This window comes from Paramacrobiotus metropolitanus, unplaced genomic scaffold (genome assembly GCF_019649055.1).
Source record: "Paramacrobiotus metropolitanus isolate TYO unplaced genomic scaffold, Prichtersi_v1.0 Parri_scaffold0000014, whole genome shotgun sequence".
In the NCBI taxonomy this organism is placed as follows: Eukaryota; Metazoa; Tardigrada; class Eutardigrada; order Parachela; family Macrobiotidae; genus Paramacrobiotus; species Paramacrobiotus metropolitanus.
In genome coordinates, this window is record NW_026570234.1 from 597,900 (window position 1) to 618,897 (window position 20,998).

The 20,998-nt window shown below is 41.3% G+C and overlaps 5 protein-coding genes across 5 annotated transcripts; 4 read left to right on the forward strand and 1 right to left on the reverse strand.

The window, feature by feature from the left end:
* The first annotated feature begins 148 nt into the window (after positions 1-148).
* Positions 149-2,707, forward strand: LOC129584562 (uncharacterized). The gene is made up of 3 exons (XM_055476774.1): positions 149-588; positions 794-1,462; positions 1,791-2,707. The coding sequence occupies exons 1-3, from the start codon at positions 432-434 to the stop codon at positions 2,480-2,482; spliced, it is 1,518 nt and encodes a 505-aa protein (XP_055332749.1). The 5' UTR covers positions 149-431; the 3' UTR covers positions 2,483-2,707.
* A 334-nt stretch (positions 2,708-3,041) lies between these two features.
* On the forward strand, positions 3,042-5,467 carry LOC129584721 (spidroin-2-like). Its single transcript, XM_055477020.1, has 5 exons — positions 3,042-3,352; positions 3,733-4,101; positions 4,444-4,626; positions 4,786-5,001; positions 5,113-5,467. Exons 1-5 carry the CDS (start codon positions 3,277-3,279, stop codon positions 5,265-5,267), a joined length of 999 nt encoding a protein of 332 aa, XP_055332995.1. The 5' UTR covers positions 3,042-3,276; the 3' UTR covers positions 5,268-5,467.
* Positions 5,468-5,904: 437 nt separating this feature from the next.
* Positions 5,905-13,593, forward strand: LOC129584482 (NBAS subunit of NRZ tethering complex-like). The gene is made up of 20 exons (XM_055476652.1): positions 5,905-6,062; positions 6,273-6,345; positions 6,487-6,613; positions 6,676-6,791; positions 6,994-7,136; positions 7,220-7,296; positions 7,366-7,422; positions 7,494-7,734; positions 8,002-8,439; positions 8,616-8,871; positions 8,950-9,056; positions 9,196-9,446; positions 9,551-9,871; positions 9,951-10,221; positions 10,288-10,416; positions 10,510-10,689; positions 10,826-11,025; positions 11,152-11,377; positions 11,525-12,701; positions 12,792-13,593. The coding sequence occupies exons 1-20, from the start codon at positions 5,991-5,993 to the stop codon at positions 13,352-13,354; spliced, it is 5,025 nt and encodes a 1,674-aa protein (XP_055332627.1). The 5' UTR covers positions 5,905-5,990; the 3' UTR covers positions 13,355-13,593.
* Positions 13,594-13,899: 306 nt separating this feature from the next.
* On the forward strand, positions 13,900-14,942 carry LOC129584807 (uncharacterized). Its single transcript, XM_055477124.1, has 3 exons — positions 13,900-14,040; positions 14,303-14,479; positions 14,683-14,942. Exons 1-3 carry the CDS (start codon positions 13,983-13,985, stop codon positions 14,934-14,936), a joined length of 489 nt encoding a protein of 162 aa, XP_055333099.1. The 5' UTR covers positions 13,900-13,982; the 3' UTR covers positions 14,937-14,942.
* Positions 14,943-15,306: 364 nt separating this feature from the next.
* On the reverse strand, positions 15,307-20,705 carry LOC129584517 (lateral signaling target protein 2 homolog). The gene is made up of 10 exons (XM_055476704.1): positions 20,094-20,705; positions 19,743-20,024; positions 18,823-19,025; positions 17,775-17,864; positions 17,485-17,676; positions 16,923-17,171; positions 16,724-16,854; positions 16,186-16,389; positions 16,018-16,121; positions 15,307-15,730 (listed from the first exon to the last, which is right to left on the reverse strand). Exons 1-10 carry the CDS (start codon positions 20,139-20,141, stop codon positions 15,497-15,499), a joined length of 1,737 nt encoding a protein of 578 aa, XP_055332679.1. The 5' UTR covers positions 20,142-20,705; the 3' UTR covers positions 15,307-15,496.
* Between the last annotated feature and the right edge of the window lie 293 nt (positions 20,706-20,998).

Genomic DNA, 20,998 nt, shown 5'->3' on the forward strand with positions numbered 1-20,998 from the left:
AGCCTTTCACGCTTACAGCACGTGGCACAATACCGTAGTACGAGTACAAGTGGACTATATGGTGCCGTATGATGTCAGAGCGGTGATATCATTTCTGAACCACCCCTTAAACTACAAGTAGAAACGCCGGTATATAAATAATATAGATATAACCAAGGCATTTTGAGTTGCCTTTATTTTTGTAAATTTTACTACGGTACTGTATTTTTTCATTCTGATTTCAGTATTTTCACTGTTTTTGTGATCTGAGCTGTACCGTATAAGCCTGTGATAAACTAGGGTAGTATTAGGCGAGCGCAATAAATTAAATTAAGGATCTCAAATCTCATTGTCAGTCCAGATTTTCTGATCTGTTGTGTACTGTGATCGTTGGTTGTCTACGGTAGTACAGATATTTCTGAGCTTCTTATAATTTAATAACTGCTGCCAAAATGGATGTGAAAGCCGAATTTGAGGCTCTGCGACAGTCTCCATCGGACGGTAATAAACCAGTAATCAAAGTCATGGAGAATCAAGGGGACTATAAATTCATCGTATCTGTCCTTCCAAACAAGGGATTTCCTGTGAAGATTCAGTTCTTTCTACACGGTATGTCGACATTTCTTTGGTTTTTATAGCCGTGAGATTCTGTACTCGCACAGATGTCCGATAATCAATTAATTATACACCGTGTACAACATTTCTGTAGAAGTACTCGAGCTCGTTAGTGACATGAGATTGGTGGATAGTTGTTGAAACTTTTGTGCTATAAAATTGGTCTTGAGATAATGAATATCTGCGTTTTTTGGAACAGACAACTACCCAGATTTATTGCCGGACATATTTGTAAAGCGTAACGATTCCACTTCCGCTTCCAATATCTTGCCGGACAACCTTTGCGATAACCTGCGTACCGTGTTACTTGAAGTTGCCAATGAGTGTAAAGGAACTCCTATGTTGAAAAAATTAGCCAACAAAGCAGAGGAATTTCTCCAGTCCAATACCGAAATTGTAACAAATTCCGAAAAGTTGTTACCACTCCCCTCGACGAATGCGAAATCCGAAAAAAGCAAAACCGCCAGACCTGTTAATACGACTGTCACCACAGAAGATCTCGAAACACCGGAAAAGAAAAAATTGCGAACAGCAGAGGATGTCATTTCCAGGATTTTATGGGATGACAAACTGGATACAACATGCTTTACCGTTGGATACAATGACCGGTTTGCCGGCTTAGTGGAAGAAAAATTCAATGCCTTCTGCTGGGATCAGCCGATCAATGCCGTTGACAACGACACACTGGCCATTCCGCAGCATCGTATCCAGTATTTTAAGTACAAACAGGTCAAAGTGTGGGATAAAAATGAAAGACTGGACTTGATTTTTGGATCATCCGGCCATAAGGGATCGATTTATGACATGATCGCGGAATTTGAGACAGCGGTGAATAATGCCGGAAACGAAGATACAATCGTTGCAGGAGGTACGGCATGTATTTTAGATACAGTATATTTATAAAAATATAGATAATACAGTACTTATTGTACAATGTGCGCAGTTACTAATTTAATTACGGTACGTGTACTTTGTATCGATAACATTTGGGAGTGATGTATAAGGGTTTTTAAATTAGTATAAACTAAACACTTACCGTAGATTGATGTACTCGTAACTGCTTAATAACTAATCTGTCATTCATGATGCTAAAAAAATTTGAAAATCGAAAAAGCAGACAAACGTTAACACTATCGGTTAGACAATGTATACGTGTTCATCTTCTAGACTTCTAGTTAATTATCTTGTTTTTACAGGTGATGCATCCGAAAAAAAGAAGCCTGACTTGAGCGATGACGATCTGGAATTCGATGACAACTTGGAGGAATCAACCGAAAAGAAATATCCAAATGTGAACCGTCCGAATTTCTTTGTGGCAGTCCGAATGACCGATCCAGAAATCCTGGCTAAAGCCCAAGAAGTTTCCGATCATATTGCCGGAATGGAGCCAAACTTTAAAATCTGCTGTTTGCCGGTGAAATGCCTGCACATTACTCTAGCTACGCTGCGGTTGAATGGTTTGTCCGATATCACCCATGCGGTGTCGGTCCTGCGCAACATGCGCGGAAAATTACGTGAAGCATTTCCGGAGCCGATTGAGTTGGACATTGCCAATCTGGATACTTTTTATCAGAATGTTCTCTTTGCAAAGATAAAAGATAACGCCACATTCATGGAGTTTGCCGACAACGTTCGAAGTGGACTGCAGCGAGGCGCTGTCAGAATTGTGGATAATCATAGTTTCATTCCACACATGACGCTCATGAAAATTACCAGACCAGTCCAGCGTCAATTTTCTCACAGCAGACGTATTGATCCCAGTGTCTACATCAGATTTAAAGATGCCGTTTTTGGGAAGCAGATTGTTAAAGATATTTATTTGTGTCCTATCGGAGTAGATCGAAGGGAAGATGGTTTTTATCAGACTGTGATGGAAATGGATTTTTAAATTTTTGAGTGCGTGCTATCTGTACTTACCATGGTTAGGACAGCACAATAATTACTGCATGGGACGCGAACATGTACCATTGCTCATTTTTCAGACTTAATCGTCAGTCATGCCTAGTGCCTACGAACGCGAATGTTAATATGCTATTATTATGACGAAAGGAAGCTCGCAAGATGCTAAAATGTTCATTGTCAGTTGTGAAAAAAATTAAAAGAAAAGACGGTGCCCAGTGCTTTCTAGGTTGTATCGTACAATCCACAGTTATCGCCTTTAAATTTTAATACAATGTATTTATTTTTAATACGGAATGCCGTACAAAAACAGTACGAAGTACTTACTTTAAAAACATGACCTTGCCAGCGTACTGTGTAGTGTAGTACTTACTGTACCACAGTACGAGTAGACAAAACTTCAACATCTGCGCCTCGCGCTCGCATTGTACGTACGATTGTTTTGTACGGTATTAAATACATACGTACTTGTAGTACTTCAATACTTGCTCATTAATCATTTGCTCTGTTTCTTCCTGCTTCCACTTCCAAGATGCAAATAATGCGGACTGCATGCGGAGTGCGTATTTGCTTTATCAACCAGCGATAAAAATCTCCGCTCACCAGTCAGAACAATTCACAGACTCCGGCCGCAGAAATCTCTTTTTATGGCCATGCACGAAGGAAAGTTCAGTTTGTGGGGTTCAACTTTGTGCCTTTGTGGGATATTAGTTGTACTGTAACCGTAACCTGGGCCCTTTTACAATCCAAAATTATATTGTTTAACTGCCGATTTTGATTAAAATGGATCACAGAAGTTTTTGGTATATCGTCTGCGTTGCCATCATATCTTTTGTCCACTTTGGTGCGAGCGCGCCAGGTAGGAATAAAACAATACTACGTTCTAAATCTGGAATTGGATATGTTGCGCGCTTCGGCTGCACTTCGGGTGTGATGTCCAAGACTAATTAATTTAAAACTGTATCAATCTGGATGCATGTAGCAGTAGACAGCTTAAACCCGAATGGGAATGGAAAACGGCATGGAATGAAGTTGCATGGTTTTGGGCATAAGTACTATTGCGTCAAGCAAAGGTTAACCATAAGATCTTAAGGAAAATACCACTTTTTGCATGCGAAAAGTGGTTCGCTGTAACCTTGGTCCTTGAGAGTAGAGGCGCCTGCTTTCACCTGCTAAAACTAATAAGTTTTTACAAAAACTTTCAAGGAAATTTGAACAGCAATTTCATCTTGTTTGCAGTGTATTTGTATGATCCTCAGTCATCCCAGCCATATGCATCCAGCATCTACATCGACGCCGATCCCGTCTATTCATTTGATGCACAGCCCAGTCAACCAGTCGCAACAGGTCAACAACCCTCTGGCCCCGGAGTCGCTCTGACGGCTGGATCGGCATCCTTCGCTCAGAATCCCGGATGGCAGGGCGACCAGATGATGATGCCTCCGTCGTTAGGTGGACCGTACGATTTGGATCCCGCCGATTACCCGCCGTTTGGCCCATCCAGTGGCTACCCGACTGGCGCTGGTCCAGGGCAGCAGATTCCTTCCGGGTCTGGTGGCGCCGTTGCTTTTGTCCAGCACAACGCACAACCGTCTAGTCTGCAGTATGGTACGGTATCGATTAATATTTGCACAGTTCGTGTGGTTATCTTGCAGTTTTGGAATTTCTTATTATTAAGTTGTTATGCCTGAAAATATGTGGAAGGGTAAGATATATTTTCTCGATGATTAGTTGCAGTTTAATACAGTTTCGATTATTTTTCAATTTATTTTTTTAACTTTCAGTTTTATGGATTATTTTTTAAATGAACATTATCAGATACTTAGATAAATGCGAACACCTGACTTACATACGTAATTAGTGTCTTTCAACGTTTCTTGACTTCGAAAGCATTTGGATCATAAGATTTTCGTTTATATGGATTACGACTCACTGTTTTACAATTTACAGCTGGCCCGGCATTCCTTAGCTACGATGTACGGCAGCCTTATATCCACGCCGGAAATGTTGATTTCTCCAAGCTTCCGATCGCTTTACCTAAACTGACCAATTCTGCCACGGGAACGCTCATTAACACAGGAAGTGCTGATAAGGGTCAACTGAGCGCATCCGGAAAGACGAACACTAATACTGGTATCCACATTAACCGCTTTATTTCGCAAAAGTAACCAATAAACACTGTGGAATAAACTTACGGGAGGCAGTAATATGCAGAATTCATTATAATTAGGAATTATCTTCTCGGAAAACATATGGGGAATAAGAATATGTGGGCTGATGTTTTGTTTTTAGGTCCTATGGGAGCTTTAAGTACCGGCTCTGGGACAATTTCCGGTCAAGGTCTCGGTTTATCTGCCACTCAGGTCAACAGTGGTCAGGCCGGCACCGGAATAGCGCCGGCAGGACCGAATGCCCCGTTAAGTGGCAGCTCCAGCAATAACTTTGTTAACAGCCTGCAAGCTGAAAAAGGACGCGTTCTTGGTGATTCCAACACGGTTTCACGGACAGGTAAAAGTTATGGTAATCGTATTGCAGGCTTCCAGTATGGTTTGTGATGCAGTTTATACGGCAGCAATGTAAAATGTGAACGTTAGACTGACCATTCTCGCCGTTGTTTAGGTGCTAATGGGAACGCGTTTGGTTCGTCAAGCGGAAACGCATTCGGTACTGGTCAGGGATTGCAGTTGACCCAGGTTGCCAATTCAGATAGTGAAGGGTCCGGAGTAGGTGCACCAGGACCACAACCGTATATGGCGCGGAGAGCTTGGAATTAAAAGAGCGTTCGTTCCTCGGTAAATTCTCTTTAGCCTGCTGGGCGAGGTGTTTTTCAACCGTTTGTTTATACTATTATTAATGTGATACCGTGCGGGCGATGAAACTGATGCTGTGGTGCCGTTAACTAGTCAGTTTTGGCTGCTTTTAAGTAATTACCGCCGTTTATTGTGCTAAATTGATTAAAGTTTGCGCGACTGAAGGATGCTACAGATGCTACCACCAGCGTGTTATCACGGATTAACACAGTTTTGCTACCGGTATAATTATTAGCCAACATCGATACCCATCGATACTTCAAGAGTTCAAGTATACCTAACACCGATAGCTGACAAGAATTAAGGGACATGGCAGATCCGGTGACTGTGTTCGCAACAGCTTCCGAAAATTGCCCCAAAGTTTTTAACGATTGTGTTTTTTAATGCAGATGTGTGCTGTGCACTGCACTCAAAAATAAATCGAAGCACCAGATTATATTGGTTTTTGCTTATTAAACCCAAGATAATTTATCGTTAATCAAGATCACAGTACAGTATTTTATTCGGAAATGTTACAATAGCTTGCATCCGCATTGCGGGTGGCGGTGCTGTTTCTGTGTTTGTTGACGTTTTGCGGTTCCAGATTGGTCATAAATAAAAATCAGTAACAATCAAAAATTCTCGTTTTAGAACATTTGACTATTTGTAACAATTACGGAGTTATGATAGGGTTTTAAGCGGCTCTCCATGGAGTATCAAGAGCAGAATGGAATATTGTATGAAGTAGTTGTTTCAGCAGAGTGGCCAAGCCATCTCCAGGTAAGGATGCCAACAGATCTTCTAGGCAGACTGATTAATCGCTGCTGAAATTGTTGATTTTAAAGAATATAAAATTCTGAAGCTCGGGTAAGTTTCAGACGCAGAAATTGGTTAATAGTTGTGAGTTCCTCAAAGCTCCCTTCAGAGTTTACGCTTTGCCATCTGTAGATCTGATGTTTCGATGTTTAACACGTTGCTTTCTTTTTGCAGGCAGCAGACAGTGATGCGTCCAAGGATGCCGAAAAATCGGAGAAACCCAATGGCTGGAGTGTAGTTTTACTTCGTAAGTTATTGCTATAACATTTAATATATTACTTTAACTATGAGATATTCAAAACTCGATACCGTTTGTATGATCTGCGACATGTTTAGAGTTCTGAGCTGGTTTGATAAATATTAAAAAGCATCGGCTGTTTGCATTTAGGGCCGTTGTTGTGGTTCTTATCGTGGATTTCGTGGTGGTTATGGGAATTTGTTGGGCGGTATTCTGTTCCGGAAAATTTTATGCATTTATGGCGTGCACAGATTCCTTGGAAAATCGCCGTTGTTCGGTCAGCGCTGACATTTGACGATTGTTGCGGGACGGGTCTCATTTACTTGCATGTAATTGTAGTTCGGAACACAGCGACAAACCAGACAATCCCACTTACGCTGCCATTGTTAAATCTACAAACCTGGAAGTCCGTCGATTCAGTGATGAATTCGTCAAAGCCGTGGAAGAAATTCGCAGTATGCTACACTGATAAATTTTGCATTCGATTGAAGTTTAAATGTACATTTTAAGAAATCCACTATCTTTGGAATAATTTTTGTAAAGAGTACGATTTATCTGACGGTTGGGTTACTTAATTTTTCCGATGTTTTTTTTGCGAAAAAAAGTTGAATTTTGTTGAATTCACTTCACTCTCGTTTTATAAATTAACTTTTTTAGTTAGCGGCGATTCGTATCCATATTTACGCAAAATTGCCTGGAGCCCAGATGGAAAGTTCGTGGCCCTGGTTCAGTCAGATGGGAAGTTGACGATATTTGACCGCAGCAGCGGGAAATCTTGTCAACAATTTGCTTCGAAGCCAGTAAGTTCTCCGCAGAATTTCTCCGTAGATCTTTCACCGTTGGATAAGCAGCTTCAGTATGAAGAACTTAAAATTTACAACAGTGGGCCATCGCTGGACAACTGATAAGACTGCGCATCGTCTCGGAAATCTTATGGACAAATCCATTTACTTCGGAAGAGTAAGCGTTTCAAAAACTTCCGTGCCTGAATAAAATCCTTTATCAAATACGCAAATTTACATGTGTTAGTGCGCATGGATTGGTGCTGACGCTGCTAAACGGCTCGATGCGACTGTATGGAATTAGGTTGGTTATCCTCGCATTTTCGAATAGTTTTATATTGTGCTTATCTTGCTGAGACCTGTTTTTATTTGCAGTCATGATGGAAAGATTTGCGAACGATCCACAATAAAGACAAGATCGCGAAAAACGTTTTTATCCAAATGCATTTGTGCGGCAGCGTACGCAAGGAAAAGTGATCTCGTAGTTACCGCCTCCAGCATTAACCAGGCAGTTGACGAAGATCTGGATGTATCATGGAAAGCTGGCCTTGTGCTTTGGCGTATGGTCAACGAGGTTCCATTCCTGGTTCCCGCTCCTAAAACCGATACATCCCAGGTGCACACGTGACGTTTTCTAAACGTTCGACGAATTAGTATAGTTATCCATGGATTTTTGTTGGTACAAGGCTGTGTATTGTACTAAAAATGTAAGGGGTTAGCAATTTTTAAAAAAAATTAAGTGACAAAGTGTTATTTGTTACGCTTTCCAACCGCGGTAAGTTAAGGTTGTGCTTAAGAGGGTACGATTGAGTTGCGAATTATTTCTCATCGTCTTTTTTCAGTGGCTGTGTTACCTGTGTATATGATTATTTTACGTTAACAGGCGCGGAATTCAGCAGTTTTATATTCCAAATTTGTGCGAGCTCGAGATGGTGTTATAAAAATGGCATTGAATCAATCAGAGGATGCTCTGGTCACCCTTTTTGCTTCTGGATGCGTAGCAGTCTGGGCATTCCCCAGTTTGCGCTTGCGAAGATTATGGATGGCTGAGGACATGCCAAAATATACCGCTCCATCGTCCAATACAAAACTGAGATTGAAAAAGGAAAGTTTTTCTCTGATCAAGGACTTGTCATCCTTTCCTACGGATGTCGAATGGTGGTCTGATAGTGTGATCATTCTGTGCCAAGCGAACGGAGCCGTATCGTTGCAAGATATAACTGGACGAGAATTATTCAACATTACTCATGGATCATTTGAACGGTTTCGTCCTGGTTGTAAAATTTCATGCAGCTTTTCAGACACTTTTCTTGTTCTAGAGGTGAGTCGCCTACCTTTGGTCCGTTGCAAATTATTTCGAAATGTGGCTGGACATGCGAAAGTTTGGACACACACCTGCATCAGCTTTTTTCAGCCCGTGTTTATTAAATTTTATTTAGCATTTCGATTGAATAAAATACTGTTGTAGATAGATCCTTTATGTTGTCCTGTTTTTAGGAGGAAAGCAGTGGGAAACCGTGGGATGGATCTGATAGTTTGGATGGAGAAATATCTGTACTTAATACCTCCGATCTCAGTGATGATTCAGAAGATATGCGGTCGATTTTATCAGAAACCTTAGCCTCTCTGGGGTTCGAAGAGCCTGTGCCTATCACAAAGCCAAAGAAGACTGTCTCCGCTTACCGCTTGAATTGCTTCCAGACGGCTTCTCCTCTTGAAATGTTCAACAGAAAACTTGGGAATGAGGAATATGGTGAACTCAAAATTTCCATCGATTCTGTGATTATCTAAGATATATATGGCTATAAATCTGTTCTGTAATTTTGTGCAGAGGAAGCACTGGTTATCGCGCAGCGGTTTGGACTGGATTCTAATTTGGTCTATCAGAAGCGGTGGTTAAAAAGCCCTGTTACGAAGGAGGCCATTTCGGATTACTTGGTACAGAACAAAAACTGCTAGTTCGCAACTTACAGTTATTGTAATTCCGATTAGGACTGTTTCTCGTTTAATGCTTGAAACTAATAATATTGCTCAATCTTCAGTGGTTCTATTCAGGTTCCTGTTTTATCGTAATTAGGTGAAAATTTCAAACCCTTTCTGGGTATTGCGAGAATGCCTGGATCGTGTACCATCTGATCCAGATGTCGTGCGGGACTTGTTGAATGTTGGACTGCGGCTGACTAGTTTGTCCAACATCCTTGCGCTGCACCCTGAATGCTGTCCAGAAATTGTGTCAGCAGCCGCGCCGGTTTTGAAGAAATCTCGCTCGGCAAAAGCGAGGGTGAATTACGACATTGATTGTTCGCCGGAAAAAGTCGACATTTCGAAGTAAATTCTTATCCCTGATTCACATTATATTATTGTGGTCTACCATTTTTCTTGCGTATTAAAATTGATACGTAAATCACAGCTAACATTCTGTTCCGTTGTAGGCTTCATCCGGAACAGATTTCCATGATTGGTCACCGACGTCAGCTGTTGCGTTATATTGACATGCTAACAGTGTACGAAGAGATCCTGGGTGGTGGCGAGAAAGCTTTGCGGTATTTCTTAGCGACGGAATACAAAGAAATCAGGAGAGGTTCCTTTCTGGAATTGGCGTTGCACTATGCACAAAACTGTAAACCCGAAGAACTGCATACGTTGCGATTTCTGCGGTCTGATGAGTTGTTACCTTTCTGGTTGGATATTCTGTCGAATTTTCCGGAAACGTTTTCGCCAGAGAAATACCAGTTTCTTATTCCATCGACATTGTGAGTTAATGTGTTCCTTTTATATCCTTATATCTAGCAAAAAACCGTTAACTTTTTGAAGTTCAGTTTTTGCTTACAGAAGCGGCGAAATTTTAAATCTTCCGGATAAAAATCGTCGGCCGCCGGATTGGAGCGAACAAGAGCCATTCAGTTCCGTTAATGATCAGGGAACCTTGGAGTATAACGAGAATCTCAGCAGAATGCATGGAGCTTTGCTGTATAAAGGAGATTTCACACCACAACAACTTGGGGAGTGGCTGCGTACTCGGACCTTGGAGATCGAATCGCGGACCGGTCTGGTTGAGAATTCCCAACAGATGATTAAAATCGCTACGGCAAAAGGACTTCAGGTGCGTGTTGAAGTGTTATTTTGATGGCGACTATCATCCGGTGCATTTGAAGTTAATTCTCTTTAGGATTTTGCCACGCTTCGCAACGATTTCGAAACTTTGATTTCGCTAGTGTACGGCGCTCAGCTGCACGATATGACCTTTGAAAAACTGAAAATCTTGTCCGATGAACAAGTTTTGCGGCTGTTTGATAAAGTAAGTATGGTTAGAACAGTAAGTGGAGACCTAAATAGTAAAAATTAAAAACATACAGTATTTGAAGTTATACAGCTGTCATTGCCGTTACAGTGTGAATTGGTTTCTTTTCCATCTGTGTTACGATTGCACATCCTGCCATTTTTGAAACGATGTGAACTGAAGCGGTCAGGCGATCCTCTACGCCTTCTGCGGGATTATTTGGTCGAGATTTCATCGGCTCCGAATACTTTGGACAAATGCCTGAAAATTTTTCAGCAGTCGCTACCAAATGCAAGTTTCCATTGGCGAGCAGTTATAGTTCTGAAGCTTGAATAACTCGTATGATGTTGTCCATTCTCCCACGATGCAGTTTCTTAATTTTTCGTGATACCATGTGAATTTTAATATTTTTTCAAATGCCCTACAGATGCCCGATCCTATCATTTCATCGGCAACTGCGTGTGTTCAGTTAGCAGTCGACTGTATTTATGCAAATTCGCGCCTGGACCAACTGGAACAAATGAAAGCCATATTGGAATGCTTGCCCAGTCAGGTCGAACAGGGCGGTAAAGGAGATGCGATAGATCCTGCATTTGAACAAGCATCGGAACTGGAGGAATTTATTCGGTGAGTACTCGTATGTTTAGAAATGGCAGTATCTTATTCGTTTTGACTGTTATTAAGTGACAGGTATGTCAATGCACATACGTACGTGCTTCTGACAGCACTGTATTGAATCCTCCTGTTTTGCAGCTGCATCGAGTTTTTCAGCCAGTTCGGTATTCAGCTAGGAGTGCGCAGTCTCCGAGAAATTAAGCACAACGAAGCGATGCTTTTGGACTTTCTCTCGCATTTTTTGAAAGTCACTACTCAGAAGTCGCCCGGTTTCAGTGAAAATGAATGGCGGAACATTTTTTCGCAGTACTCAAGAATTTGTACACGGTTGTTTCCTATGGGAAAAAAGGATATGATCATCGAAGTACGTGAAATGCTTGCTGGGTTTTCTAACGATAGCTGCTTTTGCGAAAGTGCATAACGGTTTTCTTGTTTTAACTGTGTTAAGGTGAAAATTTACGTTCATTCAGAATGCTCTTTATGCTTATCTGCTGTAATTATTTTATTACAGCTATTCGCCGGAGCGTTATTGAGATCCGGAAAAGTTCCGTGTATTAAATTGGGTACAAAATTTTTGACCCTTCCCAGCGCACCAGCAGCTATGCCATTAAAATCCATAGACTCTGAGACATGGGTTGTCTCGGAACATCTGAGCCAAGTTAAAAGTATAGCACTGCTTGTAACGGTTGGCAAAGAATATTTCAACAATTCTGACAACTGGAAAGATCCTCGTCTGCAGCATGCGCGACGCTGTTTTGAACTCATCCAGGAAGTGTCCGAAGACGCCAGGCGGGAACTGAAGTTAATCGCTGCCTTGGATTTACTGCATATGTGCGGTGTCGATGCCGAGCCGCTAGATCTACGAACCAATCCCGATCGGTTTCGTTTTGTCCAGCAAGTACTGAATGTGAACAATACTATCTACAAGTATGTTGACCGGGTAATGGAACTAACCGATGCTCTGGAAATTAAAGAAAAAGCCAGGATAGTTGAAATGGTTGCTGGAAAAGCTTTTGACCGGAACGAGTACGCCTTTTGCCGAGATTTGTGCGAAAGACTGATGGACGAAAAACGAGAAAGCTCTTGGGAAATCTGCTTGAAGCTGGCCACTGTTGATGAATTTCCCGATACAGATTTCAAAAAAGATCTTTTTATTTTTGCTGTTGCATCTTGCCCGGCTGACAGGTTGTCCGAAGTTATGGAAAAGAAAAATCAGTTTGAAATGATGAAATTAAAGTCTGGACTTGCAGAATTTAATCCATCGGATGTGCCGCTTGATTGGATCGATCCAATTGCGAAGCTACCGATTGATCCCTGTTGGATAGATTCCGGAATGGAAATGAAGTCTACATCGGTGGAGGAAATGTTCGTAAAGCTAAAAGGGCTATCGACATCGATCGATTATTTGACTCAAGAAAATTTGATGAACGATGAAATTGTTGAGGTGAATCATTTTATTATCAGCTTGGTAATGGAAGTTGTAAAGTTTGATGTTTCGCTGAGTCTGCAACTGTTGGGATTCTTGAGAAGAAAAACCGGCGCGGAAGAATTTTTCGATATGGTTCCAGAAACAGCTTCTGTGACGCATCTCGCTGCTTATTTCTACGCGTTGGAATCACAGTTGTCGTTTTCCGATGTCGGTATTCGGACACTGTTGCAAACGCATTTGAATGATGTAATAAAATCATGTAAGTTCCTGAAAATTGTAAAGAGGTTTGTTGATTTCTGTGTGTTTTGTAGCTAGCTGACTAAAAAAACTAATTTGCATTGTGTTTTAGCTCCCAGTGCTGACAAAAATTTGGAATATGTCATGGAACTGCAAGCCGGTTACCGGAAGTATTTGTCTAAATTACAGCCGTCCACACCACAGACGAAATCGGCGTGCAAGGAAATGAGGAGGACCAGAGGTTCAGCAGCTATACAGTCTGCCTCCAAGTCCAGCAGTGCTAGTGCGAATGTAGCCGTGACTTTGAAAGGAGTAGATGAAGTAAAGTTCCGCAGCGATTCGGAGTATCGTACGAAGTCTATTTTGCGCTCCGCTGCCAGTAAGGACCCGGTCGCGGTCAAGAATGCTCTAAAATTGGCGGCTGAACATGGAATTGCGAGTTGGGAAGTCGTAGCTTCCTTTGTCAAGTTTTTATACACGCAGAGTGATTTAACGGCAGAGACGATTAACGTATTGGTCCAAGAAAATGGCGATTTGATGGCACATGTGAAAGAAAACCGACAGGACTTCATCAAATTTTCGGGACAACATATCCAGCCATTGATGGCTAATGCTGATATATCGATTCTGGAGTCATATTACGATTTTCTGGAAAGTATTAAGAAAATGCGATGAGGTGATGCTTTGTTAAGGACATTGGCGCAATGGAGGTGGAATTAAGTTTGGATAATGAAGTTTTAGAAATTTTATGTCGTTGCTCATTTTTCTAGCGAAAGAGGTTAATATAAATGTTCGTTTGGAATACAGTTTATTATTTGCGCTTGTTGACAATTTTGGTTGGATTTCGCAAACATGAATGTCGTTAGGCTCGGTACCGGAAAACTGCCGGTAGTGTACCAGCAGTAATTAAAGGAATGACGAATACATTTCGTCCCTGACATTGATGTTTTTTATGACACCTAGCAAAACTATTTCCCACCAGACAGATGCCGTATACAGGCTTAAAAAGATCATACACTACTCTCTGTCAAGGTAAAATATTGACACATGAAAAATAATCCATTGGCCAGCACATGAACAGCTTAAGCTAGTTCGACAGATCATGCAAACAAGCAAATATTATTTCGTGCGGCTGAATTTGCCGCAAACGCTTGCCATGAAGTAGCCCACCGGTTACAACTTACACAGATCCAGAGGCTTTCGCAAATAAAACAGACGGTAAGTAAATGTGCTGTCATGGAAGCGGACAACAAGTTCTGTATTTTTATGAGCGCCTTCTGAAATTCTAACAACCATCTTAAAAATGGCTTTGGTGATTCTCTTCCAGATTACGACAGTCTTATTATATGCTACCAGATCAGGTAAGTGATTGCAAGATTATGAACACAAAGATACTAACAGTAAGGGCTTGTACTTCCTGCACCTGTAAAGTCTGAGAATTTTAAGCGTATTTTATGGTATGCTGTTCCAGTTTCGCTGAGCCATGGCCAGGCCATGTATAAATTAAAGTCTAGCACCGTATCAGAAAGTACTGGTACATTATACTATGAATTGCATGCCACATACTTCTCACTTGCAAATTTATTAACTAATAACATTATAACCATTACAATTTGGTTCTAGCTGGAGCAATTTCTTGTTATATCTGCGATTACACTGCCGCAGATACTTGCGAATACGAATCGGAATATCGATTAGTCGACTGTTCTGAATTTTGGGCCGATAGCAGGTATTGCTTGACCTTTAACGGGACCAGGAAATCAGTAGCACGGGACACCGACAAAGTGACAATCTCTACAGGTAGTGAAATAATATTCGTAAAATACAGGATGGTTTCGCAAAACTTCAATTCAACGTTGCGCAGTTTGTCCTACGATATTCGGTATTGTTACTTTTTTAGAAATAGAGAGTATAAATGAGCCAACGTAAAAATGAGCCGGTAAATTCGAAAACGCAGGTAAATACAGACTATTATACAGTATGTAAAGTTGTAAACTGTACAGGACTACATCGAGCGTGTCAGCGGGAAGCGGATGTGGAGATTTATGGACTTTACGATGTGGAGCCGGGCTGCCGAACGCTTCATGTACTGAACCAGAACAGTAGTCTGTACAGCAATTTTTTCTATGATGGAAGTTTATGTCTTTGCGAAGAAGATGGATGCAACAGCGGTTCAAAAATGTTTGGCGGTTATCTTTCAAATTTTATCTGGTCGACTGCATTACTGGCTTATTTATCAGCCTTTGCACGCCTGTGAATTCTATTGCGCCCATAATTTCTAACAGAAATAAATCAGCTACAATCTTACAAGTAACTGAAGCAAGTAGACCCTTCTCTACCCTATAGAAGTATGATAGGTGTTTCGAATTAACGAGCGCTCACAGTTTACATAAATTCGCGTTCGTCTGAGATTCTCCTTCAGCTGTCAGATACCGCACTTTGCACATGTGAGAACCCTGAAGTATAATTCACATTTCTTGTTTTTTTAAAAGCGCTTGCAGATCTTTCTAACATTTTCATGATAAATTTAGTTTAAAGTACCATCTTGAGGCCGGACTCTTCTTCTTCCCGGTTATTAATACTGAATGTTCTGATAATTATATATGGATCTTTTGCTCATATAAACGCAGGATATACGAACTTTATTCACATTCGGAATGTCACACCAGTCCCTGCTAAAATAATACCGACAGAAATATTGCTTTTAATCCGAAAAATCAAATGTGCAAAATGAAGAATTGTTAAAGGAAAAGTAAAAAATTAAAACCTGCATCAGAACAAAACGAACGGATCAAACATGTATCGGATTGTTATTATTCATCCGGTAGAGGCAGGAGAATTATCAGCGCCGCCAACGACTATCCCGACATTACCACCCCCGGTAGGGGCGGCGACAGCTGACGTTGATGCCGGCGATGTGTGACCAACTTCCCGATCCCCGGGATACGGCGTCAGGCAGAACAACATGCAATGGTTGCAAACACGGACTGGACTATTAATTCCGTAATGAGGAAGTGGGACGGTATTTGAGCTGCACTGATTACAAAATATCTGCAATCACCGAGTAATTTAAAAAAAAATTCACATTGGGAAAACGATACTGCATCACCGCACACTATTAAACCAAATGAATTATTGTTAGCAACAGTCAAGCTATTACTACCACCATAATCTAATCGCGTTACTTAACAAAAAAATTATATGAACACAAAACTAAATAAAATACCTAAAAAGATTCAAAAATATGCTCTGTATAAAACAAATAACTACAATTCCGTAACCAACCGAGCTAGCTATAGGAGCGAAGATCGATTAGAAAATTAATGCGTTGTCGTTACCTTGCCGCAGTTGCGGCAGTGATGCCGGCGACGGACCAACGTAAAAGGCGAATCACAGGCTGTACAAGTGGCCGATTCCCTGTCAGGCACCCACGATGGAGGTTCTATTAATATCCCATTTAGCACATCCACACATAAACGAACAACAATATTGCACCGATCACTTACCTTTTGCATTTCCTGGTCGACTAGCATCCGCGTTGGAGACCAGTAAATTCTGTCGGTAATGCGAGGCTGAATGATCAGATGAGCTTGCCGGCTGTTCTTTTGCCGGTGGAGGTTCCGGTACATCTCCAGAGTGCATATCGAATACACATTTCAATATGGAACGTAAATCACTTGCGTAATTCTGGTGCAACTGGTCCGCCACACCTGCAAATGGGATAAGCTAACGTTTTCCATAATAATATGTAAATGCCATAAAAATATATAAAATGCCACATAAACCAAACGCACACAAAAAACCACAAACATAAACAACAGTAATTTTAACAACTTTTTTCTCATCAGTATTTCCAAATATCACTGGAATTATTTCTAGAAAAGTTATTACTGAGGCATCGATGGCGGATGCCTAGACGGTGGAGGTTTGTTCATTAACTTGTTACAATAATAGTAACAATAGGCATTCAAATTCTTTCAGACTGCGTAAACTTTATCAAATTACCGCAACTGCATACTTTTCGCAACAACACCAACACCATACCCGATATGCAAACATAGAGTCGCTGAATCAGATCCGCACTGCTACGGAATTTTGTACGCATTTCGTAATGCGCTGCCATTTCCATCTGTTGCAACATGAGTGCCAACTCCTCGTCATTCAGATTGGCGCTTCTATAACAAACGGCACAACATTTTTCCGCAAGGATCCCAATCAGCCATGAAATCCGACATCGACTTACGGTTCTTCAAGTCGCGAAGTGCGCGCGGTATCGGGCAATGTGAAAGTCGGCACAGATGAACCCTTGGCTAAAGATGGCAAGGAGCGGCATAATTTCTCTACATAATCATGCATCACAGGAATATCATAGTCCTGAATATCACATTCATCCTCTGGAGATTCTTTCATTATCGTCGATGGCTCTTCCGCGCGGCAAAGGCACTTCTCCAGCGTGTAGAGTTCGGTACGGTTTAGGGTAACCAAAAGCTCCCTGGCAAAACGAACATGCGGTGAAAAAGTTAAACATTCAATACACAAAAACATAAATTTGATTCACTTCAAACTTCAGTTATTAGTATTCTGCATTTACCAGTTATTTTCTTTATGAAAAATAAACTGGTTGGAAATTTATAGCGTAAATTTTAAAATTTGAAGAATGAGACCAGACCAGCTCTTTCGTAATTTCATCGAAAGTAAAACACAATTTCAGAAGACCCGTGCAAACAAAGTATACAGCCGGTCAGCAACCAACGATACGCGTACGACCCACAAACTCTTGGTCCACCAACTGGCAAAACTCTTACTTGATTCTCGAGAGTAACCGCAAAAAATGTCGAAACATTTCAGGCACTTGAAGAGGTTCTTGATCGATTTTTAGCGGACCATCTGGGTAAATCAAAAGACCGGCAACAATAGCCAGACGTGGAATGGTAAACATGAGAGCCGGATCACAGCTCTCGATCATATCCACGCTGATGAATTTCAAGCGAATGGCGCTGCATACAACAACAGTCACGATGTAAAGATAAGCACCGAAGGTTAATGCATCGTCTCACATCTGCACCAGTTCCTCGACCAGCCAATGTACTCTTACCGTAAAGCGGTTTCCGAAAAGAGAACGATAATATCTTGATGCAAGGCGTATTCTTTAGCACTTTTCACAGGAACCATCGCACTGACGTAACTATAAAAAACCAATGTTACATGTGACAAATTTATGCTAACCCCTAAATTATTCTTGATACTCATAATTCATATTTCATTCTATAATTTTAACTTTAAACTTTTTTGTCACAATGCGACATCACTGTATTCACACAGTGCAAAATTGTGGCAACGTGAATTTTTACCTACAGAATTACCGTTGTTATAATATATCGCGCAGCACAACCGGCATGCAAAAGATAAGCGTTTTTATGCAGTAATAAATTCATTCAATCTACCGCATCCACACACGCGGATGTCGTAGAATTTCTTCATGGAAAAACGATATTCATTCGGTATCAATTTATCAGCTGATTTACCTAATAATAAGCTGCACCAAACGTACACATTCTTAACGTTTAATTTTAATAAGCAAAGTTCTGTTGGTTTTAACGCTCGTAAAGAGTTTATTAATGTTTTTTCTTTGCAAACAAATCGTACAACACCGAAAATCTAAAGTAGCTATTCATAGTAATTCCTACTTTATATCATCAGCAGTCGTGATCAAAACGCGAACAGCCATGCTAAAATTCGACGCAACATTAGTATGCGAACGCCTACGTACAACACCCATTTGCATTCTGATGCTCCATTAACTGTCTCAACCTATGCATTTCGAACGTCTTCACATTTTCAAAACTCACAATGATTTGCACTAGCGAAACATACAATTAATGTTCGAACCACAAAAGCGCAGCAATAGTGGAAGGATCGTCCGATCATGAGCAAGCGTGATCCGCCGTTTCTAACGAAATTACAAATTAGCCACGGGCAGTGCTTTCTTTAATTACCCCAGCCAATTCACCGATAAACCAGTCAATCCAGGTTTATAACATTAAAACAAAGTTAGCAGGGCCCTAAACGATTATCACAGTCCAAGCCGTTTTTATAAATCTGCCAGCGTGCGACCCCCGTCGACAACAATGGCCCCCTCTTACCTAAGCTCAAATTCCGCAAACATATGATCGAAGACACGTAGCATGTCGATAATCCTCTCGGTGTAGTTGCACGGATCACGTAAGCATTGTTCACGCAGGGCCACACGTAAGGCATCCAGTTGTCGGGTAACCGCTCGCGCCAGTGGCCGCATGGCGGCGCTTTCGATTTCCCGGTTGAGGATGTTGGAGCCGGCGGAAAGGCACTAAAGAGAAAAAAAATGCCGATTAAGCACCATCAGTGGAATAATTTGAGAGCGCTTCCTGTGTATTTTCTAACGTGAATGCGAAATCAGTGCCAAAAACATCAAGCACCCGGTAGCAAATAGTGTCGTCTATTTGCACAATGTTACAAACACTATATGTTTTAACATTCATCAAAAAGCGTCGGCCATGCAACTACTCTACTGCGCTAAATTGGTCCAAGGTTGACAAGGAAAGTGCAACATCGACAGGAAAGGAATGCTCACTCGAACAAAGACGCGGGTAAACCGTTTGAGTTAGCATAAATCTAGTTAAAACAAGGAAACTCTATGGATAAACAATATTAACTTCTCAAGGAAGAATCGCCTACCAAAGTTTCGAACAAGAGAAAAACTATCGGTACACCACAGATTTTGGCAGATAAATAATAACTCTATCGGTGAAAAAATCTTAGACATAATCTCGAAAAACTGCAAGGTTAAAAAAAACTACCCATAAACTCAGATTCAAACACCAGCCACAAATTTCCATGGAAGGCTTGCCATAAGTGTGAACCGTGCTCTAGTTCTAAGATTTACAGCCATTCACTCATGAGCAAGATTTATAAAAAAAATTGACTACCACTTATTCGAATTTCGATCCACTCCTTGGTTATACAATACCGTATATTGAACAGTACTGGGAAATCTTAGCAATCCTCAATTCGAGTACTGACTTACCTCAGCACCAAACCATAACTGTCCAGACAGACTTTCGTGAACCACATCATCAGGGAATTTGACGCGATAATCCCGGGGAGCGCGCAGATGCGGTGGTACAGCATGGGAAACGACGCTCTCCAGCAACTGCAGCACTTTATCCTGATAACTCCGCAGCTTCGCTACCAACGCTGTACAGCGTTCCGGCTCCTTTCGTCCATCAAAACTATCCAATTCACTGGCCACCGAGTTCAGCTCTTGGTCGGCAGCATAAAACTTGGACAGGAGCGAGTCATCGCTCGTCTGCAATAAAAAGCCCATGAAAATCTCTAAGAATCCTCCTTGGAGATGCGAACAGAGAGGAATTCCTACCTTCGGCTGATAGAACCATTTTTTCACAGAATAATACGCTGAATGCATTTTTCATTAAACCAGCCAGTCATCAGATCAATTTTAGTCGACTAAAGACACTTGGGACTTTCGCACAAGGTCAGGCAAGATTGGCAAATCAGCTCGCTAATGAATGGCAAGCGAAATCGTACCCTGCGGAATTGGTCAAAACTCAAAATCACTGACTTTATCACGCGATCTCTGTCGTCATCCGAGATAATTAGACGGAATCATAAATTAAGCATAGCCAAATGATGAAGCAGAATACAGTGATGGGCTTCCAAATAAAGTTCAGGGAAGTTTCGCGATAAGACTACGTTTAGGAAGTCCAAAGATCGGGCTCGTAAGCATGCACTCACTTGTAAGTTCTGGCAGACCCACAAACTGAAAACACTAGACATGTGCGCTGTGCAGTCTGTCTTGAAGGCGCATCCAAGCTCGATGAGGTATTGTTGTCGAAGCGAGAAATAAAACTGAGAAAACAGAACGTAGAATACTCAGGTGAATTGTTGAATTACTACAAGTTCGTCTTATCAACTTTTTATCATTTTTGTTGCACGCAAACCAGTCATGCAGCCGTGACTGAAACACTAGCACGAACATGTGGGTACGTCGTACAGCGCAGTAAACAACCGATGCGCTTTGAATCGTATGAACGGACAAACAGTGGGCGTTGCCAAAACATCCAGCCTTTGTGCGCTTTGTTGTGCAAATGTCCAGTCGTTTGGTCATTACGTAAACCGTTTCGCTCGATTTGATTTTGCACCACTCGAAGTGTTATGTGGCGAAATTAAAAGAAAATTCATTATGTTCTAATAATTTAAACATTTACAAAAGTTAAAGTACTGTAACACGGCCAGCAAAATGAACATTACAGCACCGTATGT

Bases quoted from the DNA above. Each gene is read 5' to 3' on its own strand.
- LOC129584562 (XM_055476774.1), top strand. From the start codon at position 432: ATGGATGTGAAAGCCGAATTTGAGGCTCTGCGACAGTCTCCATCGGAC. The intron at 589-793 runs GTATGTCGACAT...TTTTTGGAACAG, and splicing joins GATTCAGTTCTTTCTACACG to ACAACTACCCAGATTTATTG. The intron at 1,463-1,790 runs GTACGGCATGTA...TTGTTTTTACAG, and splicing joins AGATACAATCGTTGCAGGAG to GTGATGCATCCGAAAAAAAG.
- LOC129584807 (XM_055477124.1), top strand. From the start codon at position 13,983: ATGGCTTTGGTGATTCTCTTCCAGATTACGACAGTCTTATTATATGCT. The intron at 14,041-14,302 runs GTAAGTGATTGC...ATTTGGTTCTAG, and splicing joins ATTATATGCTACCAGATCAG to CTGGAGCAATTTCTTGTTAT. The intron at 14,480-14,682 runs GTAGTGAAATAA...TAAACTGTACAG, and splicing joins CAAAGTGACAATCTCTACAG to GACTACATCGAGCGTGTCAG.
- LOC129584721 (XM_055477020.1), top strand. From the start codon at position 3,277: ATGGATCACAGAAGTTTTTGGTATATCGTCTGCGTTGCCATCATATCT. The intron at 3,353-3,732 runs GTAGGAATAAAA...TCTTGTTTGCAG, and splicing joins CTTTGGTGCGAGCGCGCCAG to TGTATTTGTATGATCCTCAG. The intron at 4,627-4,785 runs GTATCCACATTA...TTTTGTTTTTAG, and splicing joins AAAGACGAACACTAATACTG to GTCCTATGGGAGCTTTAAGT.
- LOC129584517 (XM_055476704.1), bottom strand. From the start codon at position 20,141: ATGCATTCAGCGTATTATTCTGTGAAAAAATGGTTCTATCAGCCGAAG. The intron at 19,026-19,742 runs GTAAGTCAGTAC...TTTTCTCTTTAG, and splicing joins AGTTATGGTTTGGTGCTGAG to TGCCTTTCCGCCGGCTCCAA. The intron at 17,677-17,774 runs GTAAGAGTACAT...TGTTGTATGCAG, and splicing joins TTTTCGGAAACCGCTTTACG to CGCCATTCGCTTGAAATTCA.
- LOC129584482 (XM_055476652.1), top strand. From the start codon at position 5,991: ATGGAGTATCAAGAGCAGAATGGAATATTGTATGAAGTAGTTGTTTCA. The intron at 8,440-8,615 runs GTGAGTCGCCTA...TCCTGTTTTTAG, and splicing joins ACACTTTTCTTGTTCTAGAG to GAGGAAAGCAGTGGGAAACC. The intron at 9,447-9,550 runs GTAAATTCTTAT...GTTCCGTTGTAG, and splicing joins GAAAAAGTCGACATTTCGAA to GCTTCATCCGGAACAGATTT.